The sequence below is a fragment of the Chiloscyllium plagiosum genome, unplaced genomic scaffold (genome assembly GCF_037043375.1).
Source record: "Chiloscyllium plagiosum isolate Xiang-an unplaced genomic scaffold, Cpla_swu_hap1 HiC_scaffold_5, whole genome shotgun sequence".
Taxonomy (NCBI): Eukaryota; Metazoa; Chordata; class Chondrichthyes; order Orectolobiformes; family Hemiscylliidae; genus Chiloscyllium; species Chiloscyllium plagiosum.
Window position 1 is genome coordinate 134,253,249 of NW_028270143.1, and position 27,742 is coordinate 134,280,990.

The window sequence follows — 27,742 nt, forward strand, 5'->3', positions numbered from 1 at the left end:
TAAGGGAAGACAGAGATAAGGAGAAACTTCTTCAGCCACAGAGTGGCGAACCTATAGAATTCATTGCCACAGAAGGCTGTGGAGGCCAGATCATTGTGTATACTTAAGATGGAGATAAACAGGTTCTTGATTGTCAAGGTGATTAAGGTTTAAGGGAAGAAAGCAGGAGAATGGGGTTGAGAAACATATCAGTCATGATTGAATGGCAGAGCAGACACGATGGGCTGAATGGCCTAATTTCTGCTCCTGTGTGTTTATGGTCTTACAATACTCTAAACGCAGCCCAATAAGGGTTTTTCTCACGGCAACATGGTTCGCCAAGTCTTGTACTCCATGCCTAGTCAATGAAGACAAGCATGACCTATGGCTTCTTCATCACCTTGGCCACCTGTGTTACCACTTATAGGAAACTGTGGTCCTGCACGCCCAGATTCCTCCGTGAGTTAATGTTCCAAATGTTCTGCCATTTACAATATAATTCACATCTAAATTTGATCCTTTAAAATGCATCACCTCACATTTGTCTGGGTTAAACTCCACCTGCCATTTCTGTGCCCAAGTCACCAATGAATCTATACCGTGTTGTATCATTTCACAGTTGTCAGCAGTATCAGCAATTCAATCAATCTTCATGTCATCTGCAAATGGATGAATCAGACCACCCAAATTTCCTTCCAGATCATATCACTACAAACTGAGGATCTAAGACTAGACCTGTGGAACACTACTAATTACCAGTCTCCATATGGGGCTTCTCAATGTCAGGAGCCTCACTCACTCAACTTCCGCTCCCCCCAACCTGCTCTTAGTTTGTGCTCTAATCTATCCTTCACCCTTTTCAATAATTACAGGTTAATTATTTCCTCCTTTTATCACCTCCAGGTTAATGTAAACCATACTCTCAGATACAGTCACATAAATGGGTTAAATCCAGGAAGGGTAAGACAGGTAGGCAGCTAGAGCAGGAATATTTTGTGGATATACCCATTTCAAACAGGTATGCTGTTTTGGAAAATGTAGGAGGTGATGGATTCTCAGGGGAACATAGCACAAACAGCCAAGTTTCTGGTATTGAGACTGGCTCTAATGTAACGAGGGGTATGTCGGCTTCCAAGAGATCTATTGTGTTAGGGGATTCTGTAGTCTGAGGTACAGACAGATGTTCCTGTGGCCAGTAGAGAAAAAGCAGAATGGTGTGTTGTTTCCCTGGTGCCAGGATCAAGGATGTCTCAGAGAGTGCAGAATGTTCTCACGGGGGAGAGGGGCCAGCAGGAGGTCATTATCCACATTGGAACCTACGACATTGAAAGGGAATAGGTTGAGATTCTGGAAAAGAGAATACAGAGAGTTAAGTAGAAATTCAAAAAGGAGGTCCTCAAGGGTAGTAATATCTGGATTACTCCCAGCGCTACGAGCTAGTGAGGGCAGGAATAGGAGGATAGAGCAGATGAATGCATGGCTGAGGAGCTGGTGTATGGGAGAAGGATTCACATTTTTGGATCATTGGAATCTCTTTTGGGGTAGAAGTGACCTGTACAAGGGAGATGGATTGCACCTAAATTGGAAGGGGACGAATATACTGGCAGGGAAATTTGCTAGAGCTGCTTGGGAGGATTTAAACTAGTAAGGTGGGGGGGGTGGGACCCAGGGAGATAGTGAGGAAAGAGATTGATCTGAGACGGGTACAGCTGAGAACAGAAGTGAGTCAAACAGTCAGGGCAGGCAGGGACAAGGTAGGATTAGCAAATTAAATTGCAGTTATTTCAATGCAAGGGGCCTAACAGGGAAGGCAGATGAACTCAGGGCATGGTAAGGAACATGGGACTGGGATATCATAGCAATTACAGAAATGTGGCTCAGGGATGGGCAGGACTGGCAGCTTAATGTTCCAGGATACAAATGCTATAGGAAGGATAGAAAGGGAGGCAAGAGAGGAGGGGGAGTGGCATTTTTGATAAGGGATAGCATTACAGCTGTGCTGAGGGAGGATATTCCCAGAAATACATCCAGTGAAGTTATTTGGGTGGAACTGAGAAATAAGAAAGGGATGATCACCTTATTGGGATTGTATTATAGACTTCCCAATAGTCAGAGGGAAATTGAGAAACAAACTTGTAAGGAGAGCTCAGCTATCTGTAAGAATAATAGGGTGGTTATGGTAGAGGATTTTAACTTTCCAAACATCGACTGGGCCGGTCATAGTGTTAAAGGTTTAGATGGAGAGGAATTTGTTAAGTATGTACATGACAATTTCTGATTCAGTATGTGGATGTACCTACTAGAGAAGGTGCAAAACTTGACCTACTCTTGGGAAATAAGGCAGGGCAGGTGACTGAGGTGTCAGTGGGGGAGCACTTTGGGGCCAGCGACCATAATTCAATTAGTTTTAAAATAGTGATGGAAAAGGATACACCAGATATAAAAGTTGAAGTTCTAAATTGGAGAAAGACCAATTTTGACGGTATTAGGCAAGAACTTTCAAAAGCTGATTGGAGGCAGATGTTCGCAGGTAAAGGGACGGCTGGAAAATGGGAAGCCTTCAGAAATGAGATAACGAGAGTCCAGAGAAAGTATATTACTGTTAGGGTGAAAGGGAAGGCTGGTAGGTATAGGGAATGCTGGATGACGAGAGAAATTGAGGGTTTGGTTAAGAAAAAGAACGAAGAATATGTCAGGTATAGACAGGAGAGATCGAGTGAATCCTTAGAAGAGTATAAAAGAAAGTAGGAGTATACTTAAGAGGGAAATCAGCAGGGCAAAACTGGGACATGAGATAGCTTTGGCAAATAGAATTAAGGAGAATCCAAAGGGTTTTTACAAATATATTAAAGACAAAAGGGTAACTAGGGAGAGAATAGGACCCCTCAAAGATCAGCAAGGTGGCCTGTGTGTGGAGCCAGTGAAAATGGGGGAGATACTAAGTGAATATTTTGCATCAGTATTTACTGTGGAAAAGGCTATGGAAGATGTAGACTGAAGGGAAATAGATGGTGACATCTTGCAAAATGTCCAGATGACAGAGGAGGAAGTGCTGGATGTCTTGAAATGGTTAAAGATGGATAAATCCCCAGGACCTGATCAGGTGTACCCGAGAACTCTGTGGGAAGCTAGAGAAGTGATTGCTGAGCCTCTTGCTGAGATATTTGTATCATCGAGAGTTACAGGTGAGGTACCGGAAGACTGGAAGTTGGCTAAAGTGGTGCCACTGTTTAAGAGGGGCGGTAAGGACAAGTCAGCGAACTATAGACCAGTGAGCCTGACCTCGGTGGTGGGCAAGTTGTTGGAGAGAATCCTGAGGGACAGGATGTACATGTATTTGGAAAGGCAAGGACTGATTCGGGATAGTCAACATGGCTTTGTGCGTGGGAAATCATGTCTCAAACTTGGTTGTTTCTTCTTCAAAAAACTCAAAGAAGATTGATGAGGGTAGAGCAGTAGATGCGATCTATATGGATTTCAGTAAGACGTTCGACAAGGTTCCCCATGGGAGACTGATTAGCAAGGTTAGATCTCACGGAATACAGGGAGAACTAGCCATTTGGATACAGAACTGGCTCAAAGGTAGAAGATAGAGGGTGGTGGTGGAGAGTTGTTTTTCAGACTGGAGGCCTGTGACCAGTGGAGTGCCACAAGGATCAGTGCTGGACCCTCTACTTTGTCAGTTACATAAATGATTTGGATGTGAGCATAAGAGGTACAGTTCGTAAGTTTGCAGATGACACCAAAATTGGAGGTGTAGTGGACAGCGAAGAGGGTTACCTCAGATTACAACAGGATCTGGTCTAGATGGGCCAATGGGCTGAGAAGTGACAGATGGAGTTTAATTCAGATAAGTGCGAGGTGCTGCATTTTGGGAAAGCAAATCTTAGCAGGATTTATACACTTAATGGTAAGGTCCCAGAGAGTGTTGCTGAACAAAGAGACCTTGGAGTGCAGGTTCATAGCTCCTTGAAAGTAGAGTCACAGGTAGATAGGATAGTGAAGGCAGCGTTTGGTCTGCTTTCCTTTATCGGTCAGAGTATTGATTACAGGAGTTGGGAGGTCATGTTACAGCTGTACAGGACATTGGTTCGGCCACTGTTGGAATATTGCGTGTAATTCTGGTCTCCTTCCTATCGGTAATGTTGTTGCGAAACTTGAAAAGGTTCAGAAAAGATTTACAAGGATATTGCCATGGTTGGAGGATTTGAGCAATAGGGAGAGGCTGAACAGGCTGGAGCTGTTTTCCCTGAAGCATTGGAGGCTGAGGGGTGACCTATTAGTGATTTATAAAATCATGAGGCACATGGATCAGAAAAATTGACAAAGTCTTTTCCCAGGGTTGGGGGAGTCCGAAGCTAGGGGGCATAGGTTTAGGGTGAGATGGGAAACATAAAAGAGACCAAAGGGGTAACTTTTTCACTCCGAGGGTGGTACGTGTATGGAATGAGCTGCCAGAGGAAGTGGTGGAGGCTGGTACAATTGCAACATTTAAGAGGCATTTGGATGGGTGTATGAATAGGAAGGGTTTAGGGGGTTATGGGCTGGATGCTGGCAGGTGGGACTTGATTGGGTTGGGATATCTGGTCAGCATGGACGGGTTGGACCGAAGGGTCTGTTTCCATGCTGTACATCTCTATGACTCTATAACTAAGTGTTTTGCAATCAGCAACATCCCCTGTATGATGCTGAACCTGTCCTGAAGATTTTCCTTCAGATTAACATCACAGAAATAACTCGCGGCCGGTATCCCATCACCGACCCATCCTTCATTCACATACACACAGCAATAGAATCTTGTCCAGCTTGCTCAGAGCCTGGTCCCACAGTGAACAGAACTTCTGACACTCCTGTTTATATTTTATTAAACAATTCACAGTTTACAGAACAGTTAACAGTAACAGCTGTATACAGAGAAACAGCAATTTTACAAGGGAGAGCAGCAGCAAAGCCAGGTCCCGAACCCTACCATACTACCAGTTTTCAGGGAAATGAGGAACCTCAAATCCCAGTTTCAATCATTACAAAACAGTAACAATGACATATGTACATACAAGACAGTCCAATTATATAAGAAAGTGCATACATTTCAGACCCTCAAAAACCCAGCAAGCCCCCCATCCTTCTCACCTTCCAGCCATTCTAAGGCAGCCTGCCCCACACACCTTCCAGCTCTCGGTCCATTTCATGCCACTTCCAGTTCTCTGTCCGCCTTGGCGCACCTTCCGACCACCTCTAGGACAACCTGCCCCAGTACAGTGCTGAGGGCGGCCGAACTGTCTTCGGGCTCTCGGTCTGCCCCTACGTACCATTGGGCTCTCACCCACCCCGATGCGCCATCAGGCCCATGGACTGCCCTGGCACACCGTCTGACCACCTCTAAGACAGCCCATCCCCTTTCCCTGGGACGACAGCACACAGGGCAGCCGACAAGCCTCCTGGCTCTCAGCCATTCTGACACCTTCCAACCACCACTAGGACAGCCCGTCCCGATTACCCCCTTCTCGGGACAGCCTACCAACCTTCAAGTTCACAGGACGGCCTACCCACCCTCCGGCTCTCAGGGCGACAGCTTTCAGGACAACCCATGAGCCTCCCAGCTCACAGTAAGGCCTGCCAGACCCGGGGACACAAGACAGTGCAGGTGATTACCTCAACAAACCACATGACAGAGTCAATTACCAACAAACAGAGCCCTTTCTTGTACAGAGTCCATTGGCACAGACATTTTTCTTCAAAATGTAGAGTCCATTCCCAGGAACAGAGTCCACTCCAGTATACAAAGTGCATGGTCAGAAATGGAGTCCACTCCAAACTGCAGAGTCCATTGCTAAAAACAGAGTCCACAACCGAGGGCAGAGTCCACTCCCGAATGCACATCCCAAAGCACACAGATATTCAATCCCCATGGAGTCCTGGCCCATACTTGGAGAACCTGGCCCACTCACAGGAACACAGTACATTGTAAAGGTGCTGTTAACTCAGGGGTTTGGTCCACTCCTGACAAAGTTATTCTCCCAAACTCCAGGATACAGCAAGTGCCCACCTCCCAGCGCACACACAGGTGTTCAACCTTCAGAGGCCCAGTCCCAGGGCTCGGCCTCCCCACAGGAACAGCTCATCTGGAAGGTTGTAATTTCTCACAAGGGCTCAGTCCAAACACCAAAAACAGTGAAGACACATACCAAAAAAAAACCTAGAGTCCAAGGGCTAAGCCCTGCCACAAAAAAAACCAACATTTTTTTTTACTTTTGAGAAAAGGTCAAAGAGAGAAAAGAGTAACACAGAGGCTGCAACCAGCCAGTGAAACAACAATCCCCTAATGAGAACGGAGTGCCACCTGAAATACATTGTATGCATCAGGAGTTTAGAAATCTCGTCCTCACTAAAGGGATACCACTGGCTAAATAATTCAGCCAGTTCAGGAATCAGGTTTTTCCCTCCCAAAAAAACCCCACAGAAACCAACAGTAACACACTGACTGTGGCCCAGCCAGCACAGAGTCAGTTCCCTAAATTGAGAAGACTCTGAATCTCCTGTTTTTTTTTAATTTTATTAAAATAAATTACAGAAGTTTTCAATAAACAGTTAGCATTTACAGTTGTATACAAAGAGCAATTTTACAAGGGAAGGGAGCAGCAAAGCCAGGCCCCAAACCCTCCCGTTCAACCAGTTTACAGTGAAAAGAGGACAAACCTCAAATCCCAGTTTCAAACATTACAAGACAGCAACAATGACATTTATACATAAAGATAATCCAATTACATAATTAAAAAGTGCATACAAAACAGACCCAGCAAGCCCCTGTCCCTCCCACCTTCCAACCACTCCAAGGCAGCCCACCCCTACGCACCTTCCAGCTCTGTTCACCCCATGCCCCTCCCAGTTCTCGGTCCGCCCTGACACACCTTTCGACCACCTCTAGGACAGCCCATCCCAGTACCCGCCCAGGGTGACAGTACTGAGGACAGCTACCCGCCTTCTGTCTCTTGGTCTGCCCCTACATACCATTGGGCTCTCACCCACCCCGATGCACCGTCCGGCCAGTGGACTGCCCTGACACAGCCCGACCCTTTCCCCAGGGACGACAGCGTGCAGGGCAGCCCACAAGCTTTCCGGATCGCAGCCCACCCCTACATGCTTTCTGGGTCTCGGCTGCTCTGACACCTTCCGACCACCTCTAGGACAGCCCGTCCCGATTAGCCCTTCGCGGGACGATAGCACTCAGAACGGCCTACCTACCTTTTGGCTCTCAGGGTGACTGGCATCAGGGTGGCCTACCCACCCTCCAGCTTTCAGGACAGCCTACCAACCTTCAGGTTCACAGGTTGGCCTACCACCCTCCGACTCTTGGGGTGACAGCTTTCAGGACGACCCATGAGCCTCCCACCTCACGGTAAGACCTGCCAGACCCAGGGACACACAAGACAGTGCAGGTGATAGACCCAACAAACAGCATGATAGAGTTAGAGTTAGAGTTAATTATGGGAAAAAAGGAGTCCTTTCTGGTACACAGAGCCCAAATATAGAGAGAGTCTTCACAATATAGAGTCCATTCCCAGGAACACAGAGTCCACTCCAGTTTACGAGGTGCATTGTCAGAAATGGAGTTCATTCCAAACTGAAGGGTCCACCGCTAAAACAACAGGGTCCACAACCATGGGCAGAGTCCACTCTCACAGACAGCAAATGCACACCCCTAAGCACACTAGTGTTCAGTCTCCATGGAGTCCTGGCCCATCCTTAGAGAACCAGGCCCACTCACAGGAACACAGTATATTGTAAAGGTGCAGTTAACCCTCAGGGGTTTGGTCCACTCCTGAAGGCAAGGTCTTCTCCCAAACTCCAGGATACAGCAAGTGCCCACCTCCCAGCACACACACAGGTGTTCAATCTTCAGAGGCCAAGTCCCAGGGCTGGGCCTCCCCACAGGAACAGCTCATCTGGAAGGTTGTAATTTCTTCAAAAGGGCTCAGTCCAAACACCAAAAAAGCAAAGACACATACAAAAAATAAAGAAAACTAGAGTCCAAGGGCTTAGCCCTACCACAAAATTAACATTTTACTTTTGAGAAAAGGACAAGGAGAGAAGAGTAACACAGGCTAATAACCAGCCAGTAAACAACAATCCTGAGAACTGAGTCACATTGTGTGCATCAGGAGTTTAGAAATCAGTCCTTACTGAAGGAATACTACTTAAACTGGCTAGATAATTCAACCAGCTCAGGAATCAGGAGTCAGGTTTCCCCCTCCCTCCAAAAAAAAAGGGTTAGCAGAAACCAATCATAACACACTGACTGTGGCCCAGCCAGCACTGAGTCAGCCCACTAAACTGAGACGACTCTGAATCGGCTGTTTATAATATTTTATTAAACAAGTTTTATAAAACAAATTTACAAAAAACAGTTAACATTTACAGCTGTATACAACAGCAATTTTACAAGGAGAGGAGCAGCATGGCCAGGCCCCAAACCATGCCGTTCAACCAGTTGACAGGGAGATGAGGACAAACCTCAAATAGGAGAAAGTGAGGACTGCAGATCAGAGCTGAAAAATGTGTTGCTGGAAAAGCGCAGCAGGTCAGGCAGCATCCAAGGAGCAGGAAAATCAATGTTTCAGGCATAAACCCTACTTTGAAGAAGGGCTTATGCCCGAAACTTCGATTCTCCTGCTCCTTGGATGCTGCCTGACCTGCTGCGCTTTTCCAGCAACACATTTTTGTGAGAGGTAATTTCGGTTTAAACTTTAAGATGTGCCTGGACCACAGACTGATCTATAATAAAAGACAAAACCTTTGTTTCTTTTCTAAGAACCATTTTATATACTCAAAAGTAGAGTAGTTTAAATTGTGCAGAATGCTGACAATTTGTGAGCTATAGTAAAAGCATGCAGGCTCTTGATTAATGAAGCCATTCACACAGCAGAGAAGGATGAGTCCTTCGCTGATAAGACTCCAGGATGGGAGTGCGACTTGAGACATCTGTTTCGAGATTAAAGCTTTTGACTGATAAGACTACAGGGTGAGAAAAACAACAAACTTTGGAGACTCTGGAGCCTTTTGTTGCAGACTTTGTGATAAAAATAATGATGTTTTTAAGAATGTGAACCTCATGGCTTGTTGGAGCCAAGGAGAGGAGGGACTTGTCCTATAAATAATGGAGACTTTGTAAGCCTCAGCGTGCCTTTTCTTTAAGGGTGCCCGACTCTGCAGACTTGACTTGTTAATAAAACTTTGTTTTCCTGAATTTGTCTAGAGCGATTATTGAGAAGCGATTTTCGTTTCTAACAACTTGGGGGCTCGTCCGGGATCAACACTCCGGCCGCAAGGGGAGTTGAGGAAGGATATCGGAGAAGGTGCACCCTGCTGAGTTCAGCAGTCCCTGATTCCTTGCTTGTCGCCCCGCGCGGTTTGAGCGAGTGATATCCGGGAGGCTCAGGAAAACAAAGGAGGGGTGTACCCGAGGCAGTGGGGACGGTTAACGATCGAGTAATTTCGGTGCACCGAACCCAGGTAAGAAAAAACTTGCGGGGACCGTGTTTCCGGAGGACTGGGTACCTACGGGGTGCCTGTGGATTTTTTCTACAGAGACGTGGGACTCAGGAATCTGGAGACCGGGGCTCGCCTGTGAGGGATTTTGCAGAGACCGTGTTTGAGGAGGAACGTGTACCTACGGGGTGCCTGTGATTTGTGTCACAGAGACGTAGGACACAGGAATCCAAAGACCGGGGGTGCCTGCAAAGGAACCTGGGCGATCACGGGACTGAAGGTCCGGGAATTGGCTACATTGTGATAGATTATCACGGGAAAAATACGAAGTCCTCGGAAATGGGAAATAAGGGATCTAAGGTGATTAAGGGAAAGGTAGGCTTAAACAGGGACAATGACACATACCCCGGGGTACCTGACGATAGTCCGTTAGGGAGAATGCTAAATAATTGGGATCAGGCTGGAAGAAAGGGAAAATCTAAAAGGAAGATGGTAAAATACTGTCAAAAGTGGTCCCAGAAACCTATTCAGGGCGACTCAGTGTGGTGGCCTAGATTCGGTACTGACGAAGACTGGGTCCGGCAAGCCCTCATTTTATATGTCAATTCAAAACCTGATGTTAATCTGGAAGAAAGTGATTATGCTCTTTGTTGGCTGCCGGTTACGATATCTTGTCAAATGCAGGTAACTAATAAAGACTCGAAAGGGCAGAAAGAATGGGACCCTTTAGATCACTTACCGCCGCCCTACGTGACCCCGTCTGCCCCACAGAATGTTCCTTCGGGTGACGACGATTCAGGGGAAGAGGAAGAAGATGGGGAGGAATCACAAACTACCTCAGGGGTACAGACCAGATCTCAAGCTGAAAAGGGTCACAGACAAAACCCTGTCTCGATTGCAAGAATGAATCCACTCCGGGAAGTGCCCATGGGGGGCGAGGAAGGAAGGACGGGATATGTGAACGTTCCCTTGACGAGTACTGAAGTACGGAATTTCAGGAGGGAGATGAAGGGTCTACTAGAGGACCCCATGGGACTTGCTGAACAATTGGATCAGTTCCTGGGTCCGAATACTTACACGTGGGAAGAGATGTGTTCCATCATGAAAACATTGTTCTCTAGCCAGGAGCGTCAGATGATACGACAAGCTGCGCTCTTGGTCTGGGAGAGAGAGGGGGGAGAAGGAGGGGAGCAGAAGTTTCCCCTCACCGACCCCGAGTGGGATAAGAACACGGAGGGAGGACGGCGCAACATGAGAGACATGCGGGAATATTGGATAAAAGGAATAAGACACGCAGCCCCAAAGGGGCACAATTTTACCAAGGCCTTTGGTAATCATCAAAACCCGGAGGAAACCCCTACGGACTTCCTAGACAGGATTAGGAAGAATGTGCAGCAGTTTGCTGGGGTGGACCCTGAGACGGACGTGGGGCAACAACTCATACGGGTAGAGTTTGTATCAAAGGCCTGGCCGGACATACGAAAGAAGTTAGAGAAAATGGATGATTGGGATAGTAAATCTTTAAGTGAATTACTACGAGAGGCGCAAAAGGTGTTTGTGAGAAGGGACGATGAGAAGCAAAGGAAGGCGACAAAGATAATGATGCAAACGGTGCAACAAATGACAGCTGGAAGAAAGGAAAAGGGAGAGCCGTGGCAGAAACAGGAAAGGGGAGAGTCGTGGCAAGAGCAGAGGAAAAGAGAACCATGGCCGGAACAAAGGAAGAGTGGAGGAACGCGAGACCGCGACAGGGAAACGAAGAGGACACTCAGATGTTACTATTGTAATGAAGAGGGACATTTTAAACGAGAGTGCTCCCGCTACAAGCGGGAGGTGAGGTCGTACGCCCTGATGGAGGAAGATTAGGGAGGTCGGGGGTTCCTACCCTTGGGGCAAAAGGACTATCGACAGGAACCCCTGGTAAACTTGAAAGTAGGGCCCCAAGGATCGGAGATCACATTTATGGTGGACTCAGGAGCCGAAAGATCAAGTATAATCCAAATACCCCCCGGCACCCGAGCAGGAGGAAAAGTTATGGGGGTATCTGGAATTGGAGGACAGAAATTACAAGTCCCAGTGGTGGAGGACGTGGAAATTGGATATGAAAACAGAACTACTAAACGAGACCTCCTTCTACTGCCATCGGCGGGATTTAATTTGTTAGGAAGAGACTTGCAGGTCAAACTAGGGATCGGAACGGTACCAAGTAACGGGGAAATGGTGGTAAGGTTGTTCGCCCTCACCGAAGATGATGATCAACAAATAGACCCGGAAGTTTGGTACCGAGAGGGGAATAGAGGGGGTCTAAACATCAAACCTCTCCAAATCACCATGTTACCAGGAAGAGGCCCGGTAAGAAGGAAACAATACCCGATTGCTATGGAAGGACGGGAGGGGTTACAACCTGTGATAGAAAGATTAATCACAGATGGACTACTGGAGGAATGCATGTCCCCTTTCAATACTCCAATACTCCCTGTGAGGAAGCCGGACGGGACATATAGGCTGGTGCAAGACCTGCGGGGGTTGAATGAAGTAGTCCAGGCTAGATACCCGGTGGTACCTAATCCCTACACGTTAATGAGTAAAATTCCCCCCGAACATGAATGGTTCAGCGTAATAGATCTGAAGGATGCTTTTTGGAGTTGCCCCCTTGACGAAGAAAGTCGGAACCTTTTTGCCTTTGAATGGGAGAATCCCTTTACAGGACGAAAGCGACAGTTAAGATGGACGGTCTTGCCGCAGGGATTCACGGAGTCACCCAATTTGTTTGGACAAATACTGGAGCAGATCTTAGAAGGATTTCAGTGTAACGCGGAGAATCAATTGCTCCAATATGTCGATGATCTCTTACTCTCAGGACCAAGAGACGAGGAGGTACGAGCAGACACCGTTGCCCTGTTGAACTTCCTGGGGAAACAGGGTCTACGCGTCTCCAGGACAAAACTCCAGTTTGTGGAGCGAGAAGTAAGATATCTGGGCCATCAAGTCAGTAAGGGGCACCGCCGTATCACGCCAGAACGAATATCAGAAATTACGGGTATGCCAATACCCAGGACGAAGAAGGAAGTCAGACAATTCCTGGGACTAGTAGGGTATTGCCGGATATGGATTGAAAGTTACACCACTTTAGTAAAATTTTTGTACGACAAACTGGGACAAGAAGGACAAAAGGTGGACCGGTCAGATGAGGAGGAGCAGCGATTTAATATTATTAAAAATAAACTGATTCGAGCTCCGGTATTGGCTTTACCCACCCTGAAGGAACCGTTCCAGTTATATGTTAATAGCGCCGGCGGAATTGCCCAGGGTGTGCTCACTCAGCTGCGGGCAGGGAAACGTCAGCCGGTTGCATTTTTGTCAAAAATGTTAGACCCTGTGTCATGTGGATGGCCGACCTGTATCCAGGCAGTGGCAGCTACGGCAATGTTAGTAGAAGAGGCCCGAAAACTTACCTTTGGAGGAAGGATCACAGTATACTCCCCACATTCGGTTAGTGCCATACTGGCTCAGAAGGCTCACCGCTGGTTAACAGACTCTCGCATCCTGAAGTATGAGACGATTTTGATGACCGGGAACGATCTCAATTTTGCAAAAGATCTCAGTTGCCCGGGAAGTGGTCAGCCCAATCCTGTGAGTTGTACGCCCTCCAGAGGACCCTGAAGCTGTTGGAAGGGAAAGTGGGGACCATATATACTGACTCAAAGTATGCATACGGAGTCGTTCATACTTTCGGGAAAATCTGGAAAGAGCGAGGATTGATAACTTCCCGGGGAAAGGAATTAGCTCACGAACAAATGATCAGCCTAACGTTGGAAGCCCTGGCGTTACCTACGGAACTTGCAGTAGTCCATGTACCCGGTCACCAGAAGGGGTCGACACCGGAAGCGGTGGGAAACCGGCTGGCAGACGAGGAAGCCAAGCGGGCAGCGGTCGAAAAATCCGTCCAATTGTTAACGTTAATACCGTTGAGGGAGGGCCTCGCTAAACAACCCATCTTCACCCAGGGGGAGATTGATAAAATGGATCAATTGGGTGCCCGGCTAGATACTAACGGGAAGTGGACGGTTCCTGATGGGAGACAAGTACTGAACAAACAGATCACCCGGGGTATTCTGCACCGATTACACCATCAGACCCACTGGGGGGTGCAAGCCATGTGTGACACAATCCTGAGAGACTATGTATGCAGGGGGATATACACATTAGCCCAACAAGAGGTAGTCGGATGCCCCACTTGCCGGCGTATTAATCAGAAAACCATGCGTTCTATGCCAGCTGGTGGTCAGCCCCTAGCGATTAGGCCATTTCAGAGGATCCAAGTTGACTTTACAGAATTACCCCCAGTACAGAGATGGAAATATCTGCTAGTAATAGTAGACCATTTCACTCACTGGGTAGAGGCTTTCCCAACTGCCAAAGACGATGCACCAACCGTGGCCCGACTGTTGTTAGAGAACATAATCCCGAGATATGGCATAATGGAATCTATTGACTCCGATTGCGGGACGCATTTTATTTCTAAGCTACACCATTTGATCTGTAATGCCCTGGGCATCCAATGGAAATTCCACACACCCTGGCATCCTCAGAGTTCGGGTCGAGTTGAGAGAATGAATGGCACGCTCAAGACCCAATTGACTAAGCTGATGTTAGAAACTAAGTTACCCTGGCCAAAGTGTCTGCCCATTGCCCTAATGAGGATACGTACGGCACCTCGCCGAGATGTCGGGGTTTCCCCCTATGAAATGCTCTTCGGATTACCGTATTGGAGTAAGGTTGATGGATGTCCCACTCTACAAGGGGGGGGATGTATTTATCCGAACCTATTTACTGGCCTTATCCCGTTCTTTTGCAGAACTCCGAAGGAAAGGTCTCCTGGCTCAGACTCCGCCGCTCGACTTCCTCCTGCATAAGGTGGAGCCCGGAGATTGGATACTTGTTAAGACCTGGAAGGCCGAAAAGCTCCAGCCGCGGTGGGAAGGACCGTTCCTGGTTCTGTTAACAACTGAGGCAGCTGTTCGAACGAAAGAAAAAGGGTGGGTCCACGCATCAAGGATAAAGGGGCCCGTTCCGCCTGAAGAAGAAAGCACCTGGACATGCGAACAAGGGGACAAGCCGTTGTCGGTAAAACTGAAAAGACAGCAATAATGAACTCTACTTGGACTGTATTGGTGGGGATATTGATCAGTTTACTCCTGTATGTGGGGGAGGGTGAGGGGAGATGTGACAAATGTCGAACTACAGTAAGACTTGGGATTCGAATCTATTCGGGATCATTTGTGTCCCATTCCTATGTGGACGATAGGTGTTACGATGTGAGTGCACGCCATGAATGTTGGGAGGATGGGAGACCCTATTATCAGGTATATAATAAAGGATACGGTGGCAAAATCCATGGATGCCCTATAAATGACCGCTGGGTGTGTATTAGCAAAACTGGGAGGCGGGACCTATCCTCCGTGTTGCTCAGGGAGCAGGTTGACAGAGTCAAGGAGACCAAGATACAGATCCCTGATCGGGGGTTGGGGAAAGAGCAAGACCGACAGGGAACGGTCGTGCTCCCTAAAGTGCCATCTGTATACGAAGAGGTAGAAGGACAGATTAAACTCCCTGATGTTACACAAAACCTGTTTATTGATCTCACCTCTAGAATAGCCACTGTTTTAAATGTTAGCAATTGCTGGGTCTGTGGGGGGCCGCATATGTCGGAACAATGGCCGTGGACTGGTCAAAGCTTAGACATAGGGGAATTGCTGCAAACCACTTGGACTCGTGACAACGACAGAAAAAGCCAGGGGTGGAGACTGACAAACAGCCCTGAGGGCCAGTTCTGTATTGAAGGCGAGGGGACCGTGAAGGTAGGGATTAGCCCCTGTCAGAATATATTGGATGCAACCACGCGAGTATGGTGGCCTGAGAATATTGCTTGGTACATTGCAAACCGAGATCATCAAAATTGCATTCGGTTACGTTCTGATTCCTCCTCTTACGAGCTCAGTGCTGACCCTTCCGATGGCATGAAAAGAGTGTGGAGCGGTGGTTGTCAGGGGAATCAATGCTGGAATAATCCTGTCCAGACTCTGCCACGGGGTCAACAATCCGAATACTGGAATTGCAGTGGTCCTGGTCCTTATGAGGGCGTCCCTGGGGTAAAGGAGTTGTGGGATGACGTTGTGAGGCAGGGAGGGCCTGCTCCAGATGGCCTATTTTGGATATGCGGTAATCAGGCATACTCCAAACTGCCCATGGGATGGGCTGGGGTATGCTTCCTGGGTCTAATACGACCTGCGTTCTTCCTACTACCCCGGGAGGAAGGCGATGATTTGGGAGTTAAACTCTTTGACTCCCTGCGTAGGTCGCCAAGGGATATCCAAGTCGGTGATTGGGGGGATGAGTGGCCACCGGCCCGGATTATTGAATACTATGGGCCGGCTACTTGGGCACAGGACGGATCATGGGGATATCGTACTCCTATCTATATGCTAAATCGAATTATCAGGCTCCAAGCAGTCGTAGAGGTCATTACTAACCGGACTGCCCTGGCCCTAGAGCTGTTGGCTCAGCAGCAGGATCAGATGAGGGCTGCTATATATCAAAACTGACTTGCCTTGGATTATCTGTTGGCCTCGGAGGGGGGTGTGTGCGGGAAATTTAACCTGACAAACTGCTGTCTAGAAATTGACGATAATGGTAAAGCGGTTTTGAAAATTTCCAATGAAATTCGGAGATTGGCCCATGTGCCAGTACAATCTTGGCGTCCTCTTAGTGGCATCGGATGGTGGGATGGTCTCCTAGGTGGTAGCTGGTGGCGCACGGCGTTGCTGGTGGTTGGGGGCGGCATGATTCTTCTTCTCGTATTACCCTGCCTAACTCCCTGTATTCAGTTTTTAATTCGGAAAAATAATTCCCGACTCCAGGCAGTGGTGGTTCCACAACATGTGACACGGGAACTTAAAGTGATGTTGCTGCGAAAGACCAAGGATTTCCCGGGCCCTTGAGGGAAGGGGGGGCTTATCTTGGTCAGGCACATCTTCCGACCACTCTAAGGCAGCCCGCCCCTACCCACCTTCCGGCTCTCAGTCCGCCCTGACCCACCTTTCGACCACCTCTAGAAAAGAGTATCACAGGCTGTAACCTGCTGGTGAAACAACATCCCCTAATGAGAACTGAGTTACACTTGAAACACATTATGTGTATCAGGAGTTTAACAATCAGTCCTCACTAAAAGGAATGCCAGTTAACAAACTGACTAAATAATTCAGCCAGTTCGCCCCGGTACCCGCCCAGGGTGACAGCAGTCAGGACGGCCTACCCACCTTCCGGCTTCACTAACCACCCTCAGCACCTTTCGACCACCTCTGGGGCAGCCCGCCTCGGTACCTGCCCGGGGTGACAGCGCTGAGGACGGCTACCCGCCTTCTGGCTCTCGGTCTGCCCTGACGTACCATTGGGCTCTCACCCACCCCGATGCACCGTCCGGCCAGTGGGCTATCCTGGCACACCTTCTGGCCACCTCTGGGACTGCCCGTCCCCTTCCCTGGGATGACAGCGTGCAGGGTAGCCCACAAGCCTTCCGGATCTCAGCCTGCCCCTATGCGCCTGCTGGCTCTCGGCTGCTCTGACACCTTTTGACCACCTCTAGGACAGCCAGTCCCAATTGCCCCTTCTCGGGACGACAGGCTCAGAACAGCCTACCCACCATCTGGCTCTCGGGGCGACTGGCATCAGGGTGGCCTACCCACCCTCCAGCTTTCAGGACAGCCTACCAACCTTCAGGTTCACAGGACGGCCTACCACCCTCCGACTCTCGGGGTGACAGCTTTCAGGACGACCCATGAGCCTCCCAGCTCACAGTAAGGCCTGCCAGACCCAGGGACACACAAGACAGTGCAGGTGATAGACCCAGGGAACACCACAATACAGTTAATTACCAAAAAACAGAGTCCTTTCTTGTACACAGTCCAAATAGAGTCTTCAAAATATGGAGATGGAAATGTGTTGCTGGAAAAGCGCAGCAGGTCAGGCAGCATCTCGGGAACAGGAGAATCGACGTTTCGGGCATTAGCCCTTCTTCAGGAATGAGGAAAGTTGGTCCAGCAGGCTAAGATAAAAGCTAGGGAGGAGGGACTTGGGGGAGGGGCGTCGGAAATGTGATAGGTGGAAAGAGGTCAAGGTGAGGGTGATAGGTCAGACTGGGGTGGGGGCGGAGAGGTCGGGAAGAAGATTGCAGGTTAGGAAGGCGGTGCTGAATTTGATGGATTTGACTGAGACAGGGTGGGGGGAGGGGAAATGAGGAAACTGGTGAAATCAGAGTTCATCCCTTGTGGTTGGAGGGTTCCTAGGCGGAAGATGAGGCGCTCTTCCTCCAACCGTCGTTTTGTTATGGTCTGACGATGGAGGAGTCCAAAGACCTGCATATCCTTGGTGGAGTGGGAGGGGGAATTGAAATGTTGAGCTACAGGGTGGTTGGGTTGATTGGTCCGGGTGTCCCAGAGGTGTTCCCTGAAACGCTCCGCAAGTAGGCGGCCCGTCTCCCCAATATAGAGGAGGCCACATCGGGTGCAAAGGATGCAATAGATGATATGTGTGGAGGTACAGGTGAATCTGTGGCGTATATGGAAGTTTCCTTTGGGGCCTTGGAGGGAGGTGAGGGGGGAGGTGTGGGCGCAAGTCTTGCACCTCCTACGGTTGCAGGGGAAGGTGCCGGGAGTGGAGGTTGGGTTGGTGGGGGGTGTGGATCTGACGAGGGAGTCACGGAGTGAGTGGTCTTTACGGAATGCTGATAGGGGAGGGGAGGGAAATATATCCTTGGTGGTGGGGTCCGTTTGGAGGTGGCGGAAATGACGGCGGATGATGCGCTGTACATGGAGATTGGTGGGGTGGTAGGTGAGGACCAGTGGGGTTCTGTCCTGGTGGCGGTTGGAGGGGCAGGGTTCAAGGGCGGAGGATCGGGAAGTGGGAGAGATGCGGTGGAGGGCATCGTCGACCACGTCGGGGGGGAAATTGCGGTCCTTGAAGAAGGAGGCCATCTGGGATGTGCGTTTTTGGAACTGGTCCTCCTGGGAGCAGATGCGGCGGAGTCGAAGGAATTGGGAGAATGGGATAGCGTTTTTACAGGGGGCAGGATGGGAGGAGGTGTAGTCCAGGTAGCTGTGGGAGTCGGTCGGTTTGTAGTAGATGTCCGTGTTGATTCGGTCGCCTGAGATAGAAATAGAAAGGTCGAGGAAGGGGAGGGAGGAATCTGAGACTGTCCAGGTGAATTTGAGGTCAGGGTGGAAGGTGTTGGTGAAGTGGATGAACTGTTCAACCTCCTCATGGGAGCACGAGGCGGCGCCGATACAGTCATCGATGTAGCGGAGGAAAAGGTGGGGGGTGGGGCCAGTGTAGTTGCGGAAGATGGATTGTTCCACATATCCTACGAAGAGGCAGACACAGCTGGGGCCCATGCGGGTGCCCATGGCTACTCCTTTCGTTTGGAGGAAGTGGGAGGATTGGAGGAAGTGGGAGGATTGGAAAGAGAAGTTGTTCAGGGTGAGGACCAGTTCAGTCAGTCGAAGGAGGGTGTCTGTGGAAGGGTACTGGTCGGTACGGCGGGAAAGAAAGAAGCGGAGGGCTTTGAGTCCTTCGTGATGGGGGATGGAGGTGTACAGGGACTGGATGTCCATGGTGAAAATAAGGCGTTGGGGACCGGGGAAGCGAAAATCATGGAGCAGGTGGAGGGCATGGGTGGTGTCCCGAACGTAGGTGGGGAGTTCTTGGACTAAGGGGGACAGGACGGTGTCAAGGTATGCGGAGATGAGTTCGGTGGGGCAGGAGCAGGCGGAGAGATATGGAGTCCATTCCCAGAAATGGAGTCCACTCCAGTTTGAGGTGCATTGTCCAAAATGGAGCCACTCCAAACTGCAGAGTTCACGCCTGAAGGCAGCAAATGCACACCCCACAGGTGATCAGTCTCCATGGAGTCCTGGCCCAGCCTTGGAAAACCAGACCCACTCACAGGAACACAGTATATTGTAAAGATGCAGTTAACCCTCAGGGGTTTGGTCCACTCCTGAAGGAAAGGTCTTCTCCCAAACTCCAGGATACAGCAAGTGCTCACCTCCCAGCACACACACAGGTGTTCAATCTTCAGAGGCCCAGTCCCAGGGCTAGGCCTCACCACAGGAACAGCTCCTCTGGTAAAATGTATGTCGTCCACAAAGGCTCAGTTCAAACACCAAAAAACAGTGAAGCCACTTACAGAAAAAACAAAGGAAACTAGAGTCCAAGGGCTAAGCCCTGCCACAAAATTAACATTATCCTTTTCTCAAAAAGAGTAAAAAGAGAAAAGAGTAACACACAGGCTGTAACCAACCAGTGAAACAACAACCCCCTAATGAGAACTGAGTTACACCTGAAACACATTATGTGCATCAGGAGTTTAACAATCAGTCCTCACTAAAAGGAATGCCAGTTAACAAACTAGCCAAATAATTCAGCCAGTTCAGGAATCAGGTTTTTTTCCCCCCTCCAAAAAGAAGTGCAGAAACTAACAGTAACACACTGACCATAGCACCATCCAGCACAGAGGCAGTCCCCTAAACTGAAGAGATATTAAACCGCCTGTTTATATCAGCGAACCACAGCATTCCTGATTGGAACAGATGAACAGCTTCAATCAGGGATCTCATGTTGGATGAAATCCCTCTGTCTGACCCTGGTACAAGACAGAAGTTTGGCACTGGAAAAGCACAGCCAGTCAGGCAGCATCTGAGGAGCAGGAGAGTCAGCGTTTGGAGCATCAGCCCTTCATCTGCCACACTCTTCAACTTTGGCCTCCAGCATCCGTAGTCCTCACTTTCTCCCTGACCTTGTTACAATCACAACAACCACCTCAGGATCTTTCTCACTAATGTAACTATCCTCAACTAATGCTGTTCTGAAGGAACATTTTATACCTATTGTGACAAAGTTTAAAAATATAAAATGACAATTTATGGACTGAATTGCTTTGTACCAATTGAAATGCAACATGAGTTTTCTTAAATCTTTATATAATATTCAAAACTAGCTTTATTACTTTAGAATATCAGAAATACAAATGATGAGTGGATTTTAATGTACTCAAGTCTTATTTTATTATCCATTTCTGAAACGGAACATTAAAGTTCATGAATAAAAGTCTACCTTTGATTTATGCTGAAAATGTGTTGCTGGAAAAGCGCAGCAGGTCAGGCAGCATCCAAGGAGCAGGAGAATCGACGTTTCGGGCATGAGCCCTTCTTCAGGAATGAGGAAAGTGTGTCCAGCAGGCTAAGATAAAAGGTAGGGAGGAGGGACTTGGGGGAGGGGCATTGGAAATGCGATAGGTGGAAGGAGGTCAAGGTGAGGGTGATAGGCCGGAGTGGAGGTGGGGGCGGAGAGGTCAGGAAGAAGGTTAGGAAGGCGGTGCTGAGTTCGAGGGATTTGACTGAGACAAGGTGGGGGGGAGGGGAAATGAGGAAACTGGAGAAATCTGAGTTCATCCCTTGTGGTTGGAGGGTTCCTAGGCGGAAGATGAGGCGCTCTTCCTCCAGCCGTCATGTTGCAATGGTCTGGCGATGGAGGAGTCCAAGGACCTGCATGTCTTTGGTGGAGTGGGAGGGGGAGTTGAAGTGTTGAGCCATGGGGTGGTCCCTCCTCCCTCCTCCCTACCTTTTATCTTAGCCTGCTGGACATATTTTCCTCATTCCTGAAGAAGGGCTCATGCCCGAAACTCCTGCTCCTTGGATGCTGCCTGACCTGCTGCGCTTTTCCAGGATATTAGTTAGGCCACTTTTGTAATATTGCGTCCAATTCTGGTCTCTTTCCTATCAGAAGGATTGTGAGGGTTGGAGGATTTGAGCTATAGGGAGAGGCTGAATAGGGTGGAGCTGTTTTTCCTGGAGCGTCGGAGGCTGAGGGGTGATCTTATAGTGGTTTATAAAATCATGAGGGGCATGGATAGGGTAAATAAACAAGGTCTTTTCCCTGGGGTCGGGGAGACCAGAACTAGAGGGCATAGGTTTAGGGTGAGAGGGTAAAGATATAAAAGAGACCTATGAGGCAACCTTTTTCACACAGAGGGTGCAATGTGTATGGAATGAGCTGCCAGAGGAAGTGGTGGAGGCTGGTACAATTACAACATTGAAAAGGCATCTGGATGGGTTTAGAGGGATATGGGCCCGGTGCGACTAGATTAGGTTGGGATATCTGGTCGGCATGGACAGGTTGGACTGAAGGGTATGTTTCTGTGCTGTACACCTCTATGACTCTGTTAAGATTACAGGTTGAAGAGATTAGATCAGATTATTTCAGATCAACAAGTCCACACCGACCCTCTGAAGAGCAACCCACCCAGACCCATTTCCCTACATCTAGCACAACAGGCAATTTAGCATGGCCAATTCACCTAACCTGCACATTTTTGGATTGTGGGAGAAAACCCATGTAGACATGGGGAGAATGTACAAATTCCACATAGACAGTTGCCTGAGGCAGGAATTGAACCCAGGTCTCTAGCACTGTGAGGCAGCAGTGCTAACCACTGTGCCATCGTGCCGCCCTGCAGAGATCTGCACTCTCACTATGAATAATATGGTGCATCCATACTGGGGTTTTAAGGCGGATGGAGCTCCCGGGATTGTCAATATTATCACTTCTATTTGTTCTGATGACTAAATATTGTCTATACACATCAATCTTGAATGGATTATCGTGACAGGAGTTTTCCGTTTTTGTACATATAGTTATACGGTAGGCTTAACCAGTGTAAACAGTGGCTTTGACAAGAACACATAGGATCCCCTGACAATAAACATAACCAACTTTTACAATTAGGTTTGAACTTCATTTGCATAAGATTATTTCCATACAAAAGGGAGGCTATGTAGCAGCCTCCTGAAAGCTAAAACGCAGATAGATTGCTAACTTGGCCAAACAGCAAGGGATGCTGGGTGTAAAACTCTGAAATTGCAAAACCCATACACCAGATACAGCACAAACACAGCAGCCAGGCGCTAATGATGTGAGCATAATGTAAAAGGTAACAGTTATCCTGGAGAGACACCCCCAACAACTTAGCCCAGACAGAAGAAAAATAGAGTAGCGTATCGTCCAAATGATTGACAATGTTACAAACTATTCAATGAATCTCCCTGATTTGCTCGAACTATAGGAATTTCCAGAAAACCACCCAAAAAGGTATAAAAACAGGAATCACCTGCAGACCACCCTTTTGAATCTTCTGGAGGCCTTCCGAAGTGACCAGAGTGGCAAGAGGCAGAAAGCAGCTGACCATCCAGAGGAAGAGAGAGGAAGAGAGAAAGCAGCTTTGCAGACCCAGAGACAGAGCCAGAGAGAGAGAGAGAGAGAGACAAAGCGACTGCGTAAGTCTACAACAGACTTGGGAAACATTGTAAACCTGAGGTTCCAAGTAGGATTAGAGATAGTATGTTTAGTATTAAATGATGTGGAGGTGCTGGTGTTGCACTGGGGTGGACAAAGTTAAAAATCACACAACACCAGGTTATAGTCCAACTGGTTTATTTGGAAGCACTAGCTTTCGAAGCACCGCTCCTCACACAACCAGCTGATGAAGGAGCAGTGTTTCGAAAGCTAGTGCTTCCAAATAAATGTGTTGGACTAGAACCTGATGTTGTGTGAATTTTAACTGAATATTAAGTGTTGTTGTAACTTGTTTCCTCATAAAATTGGGACTGTTTTGCATTGGCACCAACTTGTTTTTGTAGTGATTTGACTCCAGGCAATTACATTCAAAGCAATCCAGTTGGAGTTGTCTAAACTTGGTTTATGGAGAAACTAGACAACAATGTGCTAATGTGTAAGACAGCTGAATGTTTAAAGAAACATTGACCACCATACAAAGCCAATTTCCATCTGTGAGAGGGAAAAGATCCACTTCACAGGAAAAAACAGCCATGGACAATGAAAGAGATAAGGGGCTGTGTAAAAGTAAAAGTGTAAAAATACAAACTCCAGCATCGATCCTGCTGAGTGGGAAAGATAGAGACCAGCACAGAGCTACAAAGCAGCTTAGAGCTGCTATTAAGCTGGACAATGGAAGGAAACTTACCAGGGACTTCAAAAATCAGTGGTTAGCACTGCTGCCTCACAGCGCCAGAGACCCAGGTTCAATTCCCACCTCAGATAACTGTCTGTGTGGAGTTTGCACATTCTCCCCATGTCTGTGTGGGTGTGCTCCGGTTTCCTCCCACAGTCCAAAAATGTTCAGGTTAGGTGAATTGGCCATGCTAAATTGCCCGTAGGGTTAGGTGAAGGGGTAAATGTAGGGGAATGGGTCTGGGTGAGTTGCTCTTCGGAAAGTCAGTGTGGGCTTGTTGGGCTGAAGGGTGTGTTTCCATACTGTAAGTAATCTAATCAAGTAATCTAATCATATTTACAGTTCCAAAAAGGGTGGTCAGGACCAGCATCGACCCATTAATGACTGCAAACTGGGATTTGTCATGTGTAGCACCCCCTACCCACACCCCCAGTCCTGCAGAAGGGTTATACCCAAAATGTCAACTTCTCTGCCTGTTGATCTGGCCTGGCTTGCTGTGTTCTTCCTGTCTCCTGCTTGTCTACTTTGGATTCCAGCATCTTTTTTGGTCTGTAAACTTAAGGGAAATGGCAGATAGTACTTTGCCTCAGTATTGAGGGCTGACGGGCTTGTTCTGCGCTATATTATTCTATTTACAGTAAAACCAGAGGATAACTTGCCGGAAGCCCAAAGGAAATTAATCGTGGATCGGGGACAGGAACTGCAAAGAATTAAGGAAAATAATGGAATTTAAAAGTGAGGAAATCCCTGGGGGACCCGATGTTTTCCATCCAAGGCTGTTAAAGGAAGCAGAGGATTATCGTAGATTACCTAATTATAATCTTTCAGAATTCCCTAGGTATAGGAGCTGTCCCTCTGCATTGGAAAGTTGCATGTCCCTCCACCTTTTAAGAAGCAAATGGGTCTAAGTCAGATTGGGCTGTCTGGTCAGTGCGGATGAGTTGGACATAAGGTTCTTGTCTGATGATGAGTCTATAATTAGATCAATTAAAGAACATGTCTGTGGGGTCTCCTCCAGTGGCTTGTTTCTCACAAGTGGAGCAGTAGGATTCTCACGAAGCATCGGTGAGATCCCAACGGATGTTCATTTTTAGTTGGACACTCACACCATCCCTGGCTTGCATTTTCTTACCTTTCCTCTGTGCACTTTGCCTTTCGAGACAATTGCTGCTGCCAAGACCAAAGTTACGATCGTTATGATAAACAAATCCTTCTGCATGACAGACACATCAGATCTGAAGCAGCTTTCTGCTGGATCCTGCCTGGACATGTTCCTGAGGCACTGGGGGAGATCAGAGAGGCAGCAGTTTCAGCAGCAGTGATGGTATTGGGAGCAGCCACGCTGCGAACAGACAGCTGGGGTCTCTCGGAGAGCGAGATAACCAAATGACCATCAAATAACACAGGACGTTTAATGTGTTCCACTACTTTCCTAGTTTAAACTATGGAAGATTATAAACCGTTACTGATTTCTTTATTTTTCTACTATTCTACGAAGTAACACTCAACTTTTTAATTCTCGTCTCTCTTACTACTTTGTACTTAAATACTCACTCAGGTATCATGGTACTTGAGATGGCACCATGTGTGCTGACATTATACACTATTCACTGTACTCCTTAGAATCCCTACAATGTGGAAACAGCCTTTCGGCCCAACAACTCCACACCGACCCTCCGATTAGTATCCCACGCAAACCCATTTCCCCACACTATTACTGTACATTTACCCCTGACTAATGCACCTAACCTATACATCCCTGAACACTATGGACAATTTAGCATGGCTAACCCACCCAAAGCTGCACATCTTTGGATTGTGGGAGGAAACCCAGGCACACACACACAGGGAGAATGTGTAAACTCCACACAGAGGCTGAAACCGAACTCGGCTCCCTACTGTTGTGAGGCAGCATTGCTAACCACTGAGCCACCGTGCAGCCCACGCAATACACTTCTGTACTCTTGTACTCCTGCACTGCTGTTGTGCTGTACACCTGCACTGCTGCATCCCTGCACTGCTGCATCCCTGCACACCTGTACTCCTGCACTGCTGTACTCCTGCACTACTGTACTCCTGTACTCTTGTATCCCGTACTCATGTACTCCTGTACTCGTGCACTCCTTCACTTCTGCACTGCTGTGGTGCTGTACTCCTGCACTGCTGTACTCCAGCACTCCTGCACTTATACTCCTGTACTCCTGCACTGCTGTACTCCAGCACTCCTGCACTTATACTCCTGTACTCCTGCACTGCTGTACTCCAGCACTCCAGCACTTATACTCCTGTACTCCTGCACTGCTGTACTCCAGCACTCCTGCACTTATACTCCTGTACTCCTGCACTGCTGTACTCCAGCACTCCTGCACTTATACTCCTGTACGGGCGGCACGGTGGCACAGTGGTTAGCACTGCTGCCTCACAGCGCCAGAGACCTGGGTTCAATTCCCGACTCAGGCGACTGACTGTGTGGAGTTTGCACATTTTCCCCGTGTCTGCGTGGGTTTCCTCCGGGTGCTCCGGTTTCCTCCCACAGTCCAAAGATGTGCGGGTCAGGTGAATTGGCCATGCTAAATTGCCCGTAGTGTTAGGTTAAAGGGGTAAATGTAGGGGTATGGGTGGGTTGCGCTTCGGCAGGTCGGTGTGGACTTGTTGGGCCGAAGGGCCTGTTTCCACACTGTAAGTAATCTAATCTAATCTAATCTACTCCTGCACTGCTGTACTCCAGCACTCCTGCACTTATACTCCTGTACTCTTGCACTGCTGTACTCCTGCACTCCTGTACTTCTGTACCCCTGTACTCGTGCACTCCTGCACTCCTGTACTTGTGCACTCCTGTACTCGTGCACTCCTGCACTCCTGTATTCTTGCATGCCTGTACTCCTGGACTCCTGTATTCCTGCACCCCTGTACTCCTTCGCTCCTGTACTCATATGCTCCTGTACTCATGTGCTCCTGCACGAATGCACTCCTGTATTCCTGCACTCCTGTGTTCTTGCACTCATGTATTCCTTCGCTCCTGTACTCCTTCACTCCTGTACTCCTTCACTCCTGTACTGTAGCATTCCTGTACTCTTGTACTCCTGTTCTCCTGCATTCCTGTACACATACACTCCTGTACTCATGCGCTCCTGTACTCCGTCATTCCTGTATTCCTGCACCCCTGTACTCCTGTACTCCTTCACTCCTGCACTCCTGTATTCCTGTACTCCTGTGCTCTTGCACCCCTGTGTCCCTGCACACTTGCACTCCTGTACTCCTGCACTCCTGTACTCCTTCACTCCTGCACTCCTGTATTCCTGCACTCCTGTGCTCTTGCACTCCTGTATTTCTGCACTACTGTACTCCTGCACACCTGTACTCCTGTACTCCTTCACTCCTGTACTCACGCACTCTTGCACTCCTGTATTCTTGCACTCCTGTATTCCTGTACTACTGTACTCCTTCACTCCTGTTTTCTTGCACTCCTGTATTCTTGCACTCCTGTATTCCTACACTCCTGTATTCCTACACTCCTGTATTCCTACACTCCTGTATTCCTACACTCCTGTATTCCTACACTCCTGTATTCCTACACTCCTATATTTCAGCACTCCTGTACCCCTGCACTCCCGTATTCCTGCACTCCCGTATTCCTGCACTCCCGTATTCCTGCACTCCCGTACTCCTGCACTCCCGTACTCCTGCACTCCCGTATTCCTGCACTCCCGTATTCCTGCACTCCCATACTCTTGCACTCCTGTACTTCTGCATTCCTGTACTCTTGCACTCCTGCAGTCCTGTACTCCTGCAATCCTGTATTCCTGCAATCTTGCACTCCTGTACTCCTGCTCTCATGTGCTCCTGCACTAATGCACTCCTGCACTAAAGCACTCCTGCACTCCTGTATTCCTGCACTCCTGTACTCCTTCACCCCTGTATGCTAACATTCCTGTACTCAAGCACTCCTGCACCCCTGTACTCCTGTACTCCTTCACTCCTGCACTCCTGTATTCCTGTACTCCTGTGCTCTTGCACCCCTGTGTCCCTGCACACTTGCACTCCTGTACTCCTGCACTCCTGTACTCCTTCACTCCTGCACTCCTGTATTCCTGCACTCCTGTGCTCTTGCACTCCTGTATTTCTGCACTACTGTACTCCTGCACACCTGTACTCCTGTACTCCTTCACTCCTGTACTCACGCACTCTTGCACT

At 48.4% G+C, this 27,742-nt stretch overlaps 4 protein-coding genes across 5 annotated transcripts in view; 3 read left to right on the top strand and 1 right to left on the bottom strand.

The window, feature by feature from the left end:
• Positions 1-24,799, bottom strand: part of LOC122550217 (uncharacterized) — a 190,673-nt gene extending 165,874 nt beyond the window's left edge. Inside the window, exon 1 of one of the 2 annotated variants that reach the window (XM_087987728.1) lies at positions 24,681-24,799. The gene's annotated coding sequence lies outside the window, so the exon portion shown is untranslated. Of the gene's footprint in view, positions 1-22,687; positions 22,785-24,680 lie in introns of those variants that run through there. The other variant, XM_087987729.1, reaches the window with a different exon arrangement.
• The window catches only part of LOC148150037 (uncharacterized), a 266,280-nt gene that overhangs the window by 23,434 nt on the left and 215,104 nt on the right, over positions 1-27,742 (top strand). The window lies entirely within an intron of this gene.
• LOC148150038 (uncharacterized) overlaps positions 1-27,742 on the top strand; it is a 137,630-nt gene that overhangs the window by 23,415 nt on the left and 86,473 nt on the right. The window lies entirely within an intron of this gene.
• LOC148150039 (endogenous retrovirus group 3 member 1 Env polyprotein-like) lies at positions 13,274-16,183 on the top strand. Its single transcript, XM_087987706.1, has 2 exons — positions 13,274-14,592; positions 15,462-16,183. The coding sequence occupies exons 1-2, from the start codon at positions 14,191-14,193 to the stop codon at positions 16,068-16,070; spliced, it is 1,011 nt and encodes a 336-aa protein (XP_087843832.1). The 5' UTR covers positions 13,274-14,190; the 3' UTR covers positions 16,071-16,183.

Coding starts and splice junctions, on each gene's coding strand:
- LOC148150039 (XM_087987706.1), top strand. CDS start 14,191: ATGTCGGGGTTTCCCCCTATGAAATGCTCTTCGGATTACCGTATTGGA. Junction 14,593..15,461: donor AAGGGGACAAGCCGTTGTCG/GTAAAACTGAAA, acceptor TCCTCTTACGAG/CTCAGTGCTGACCCTTCCGA.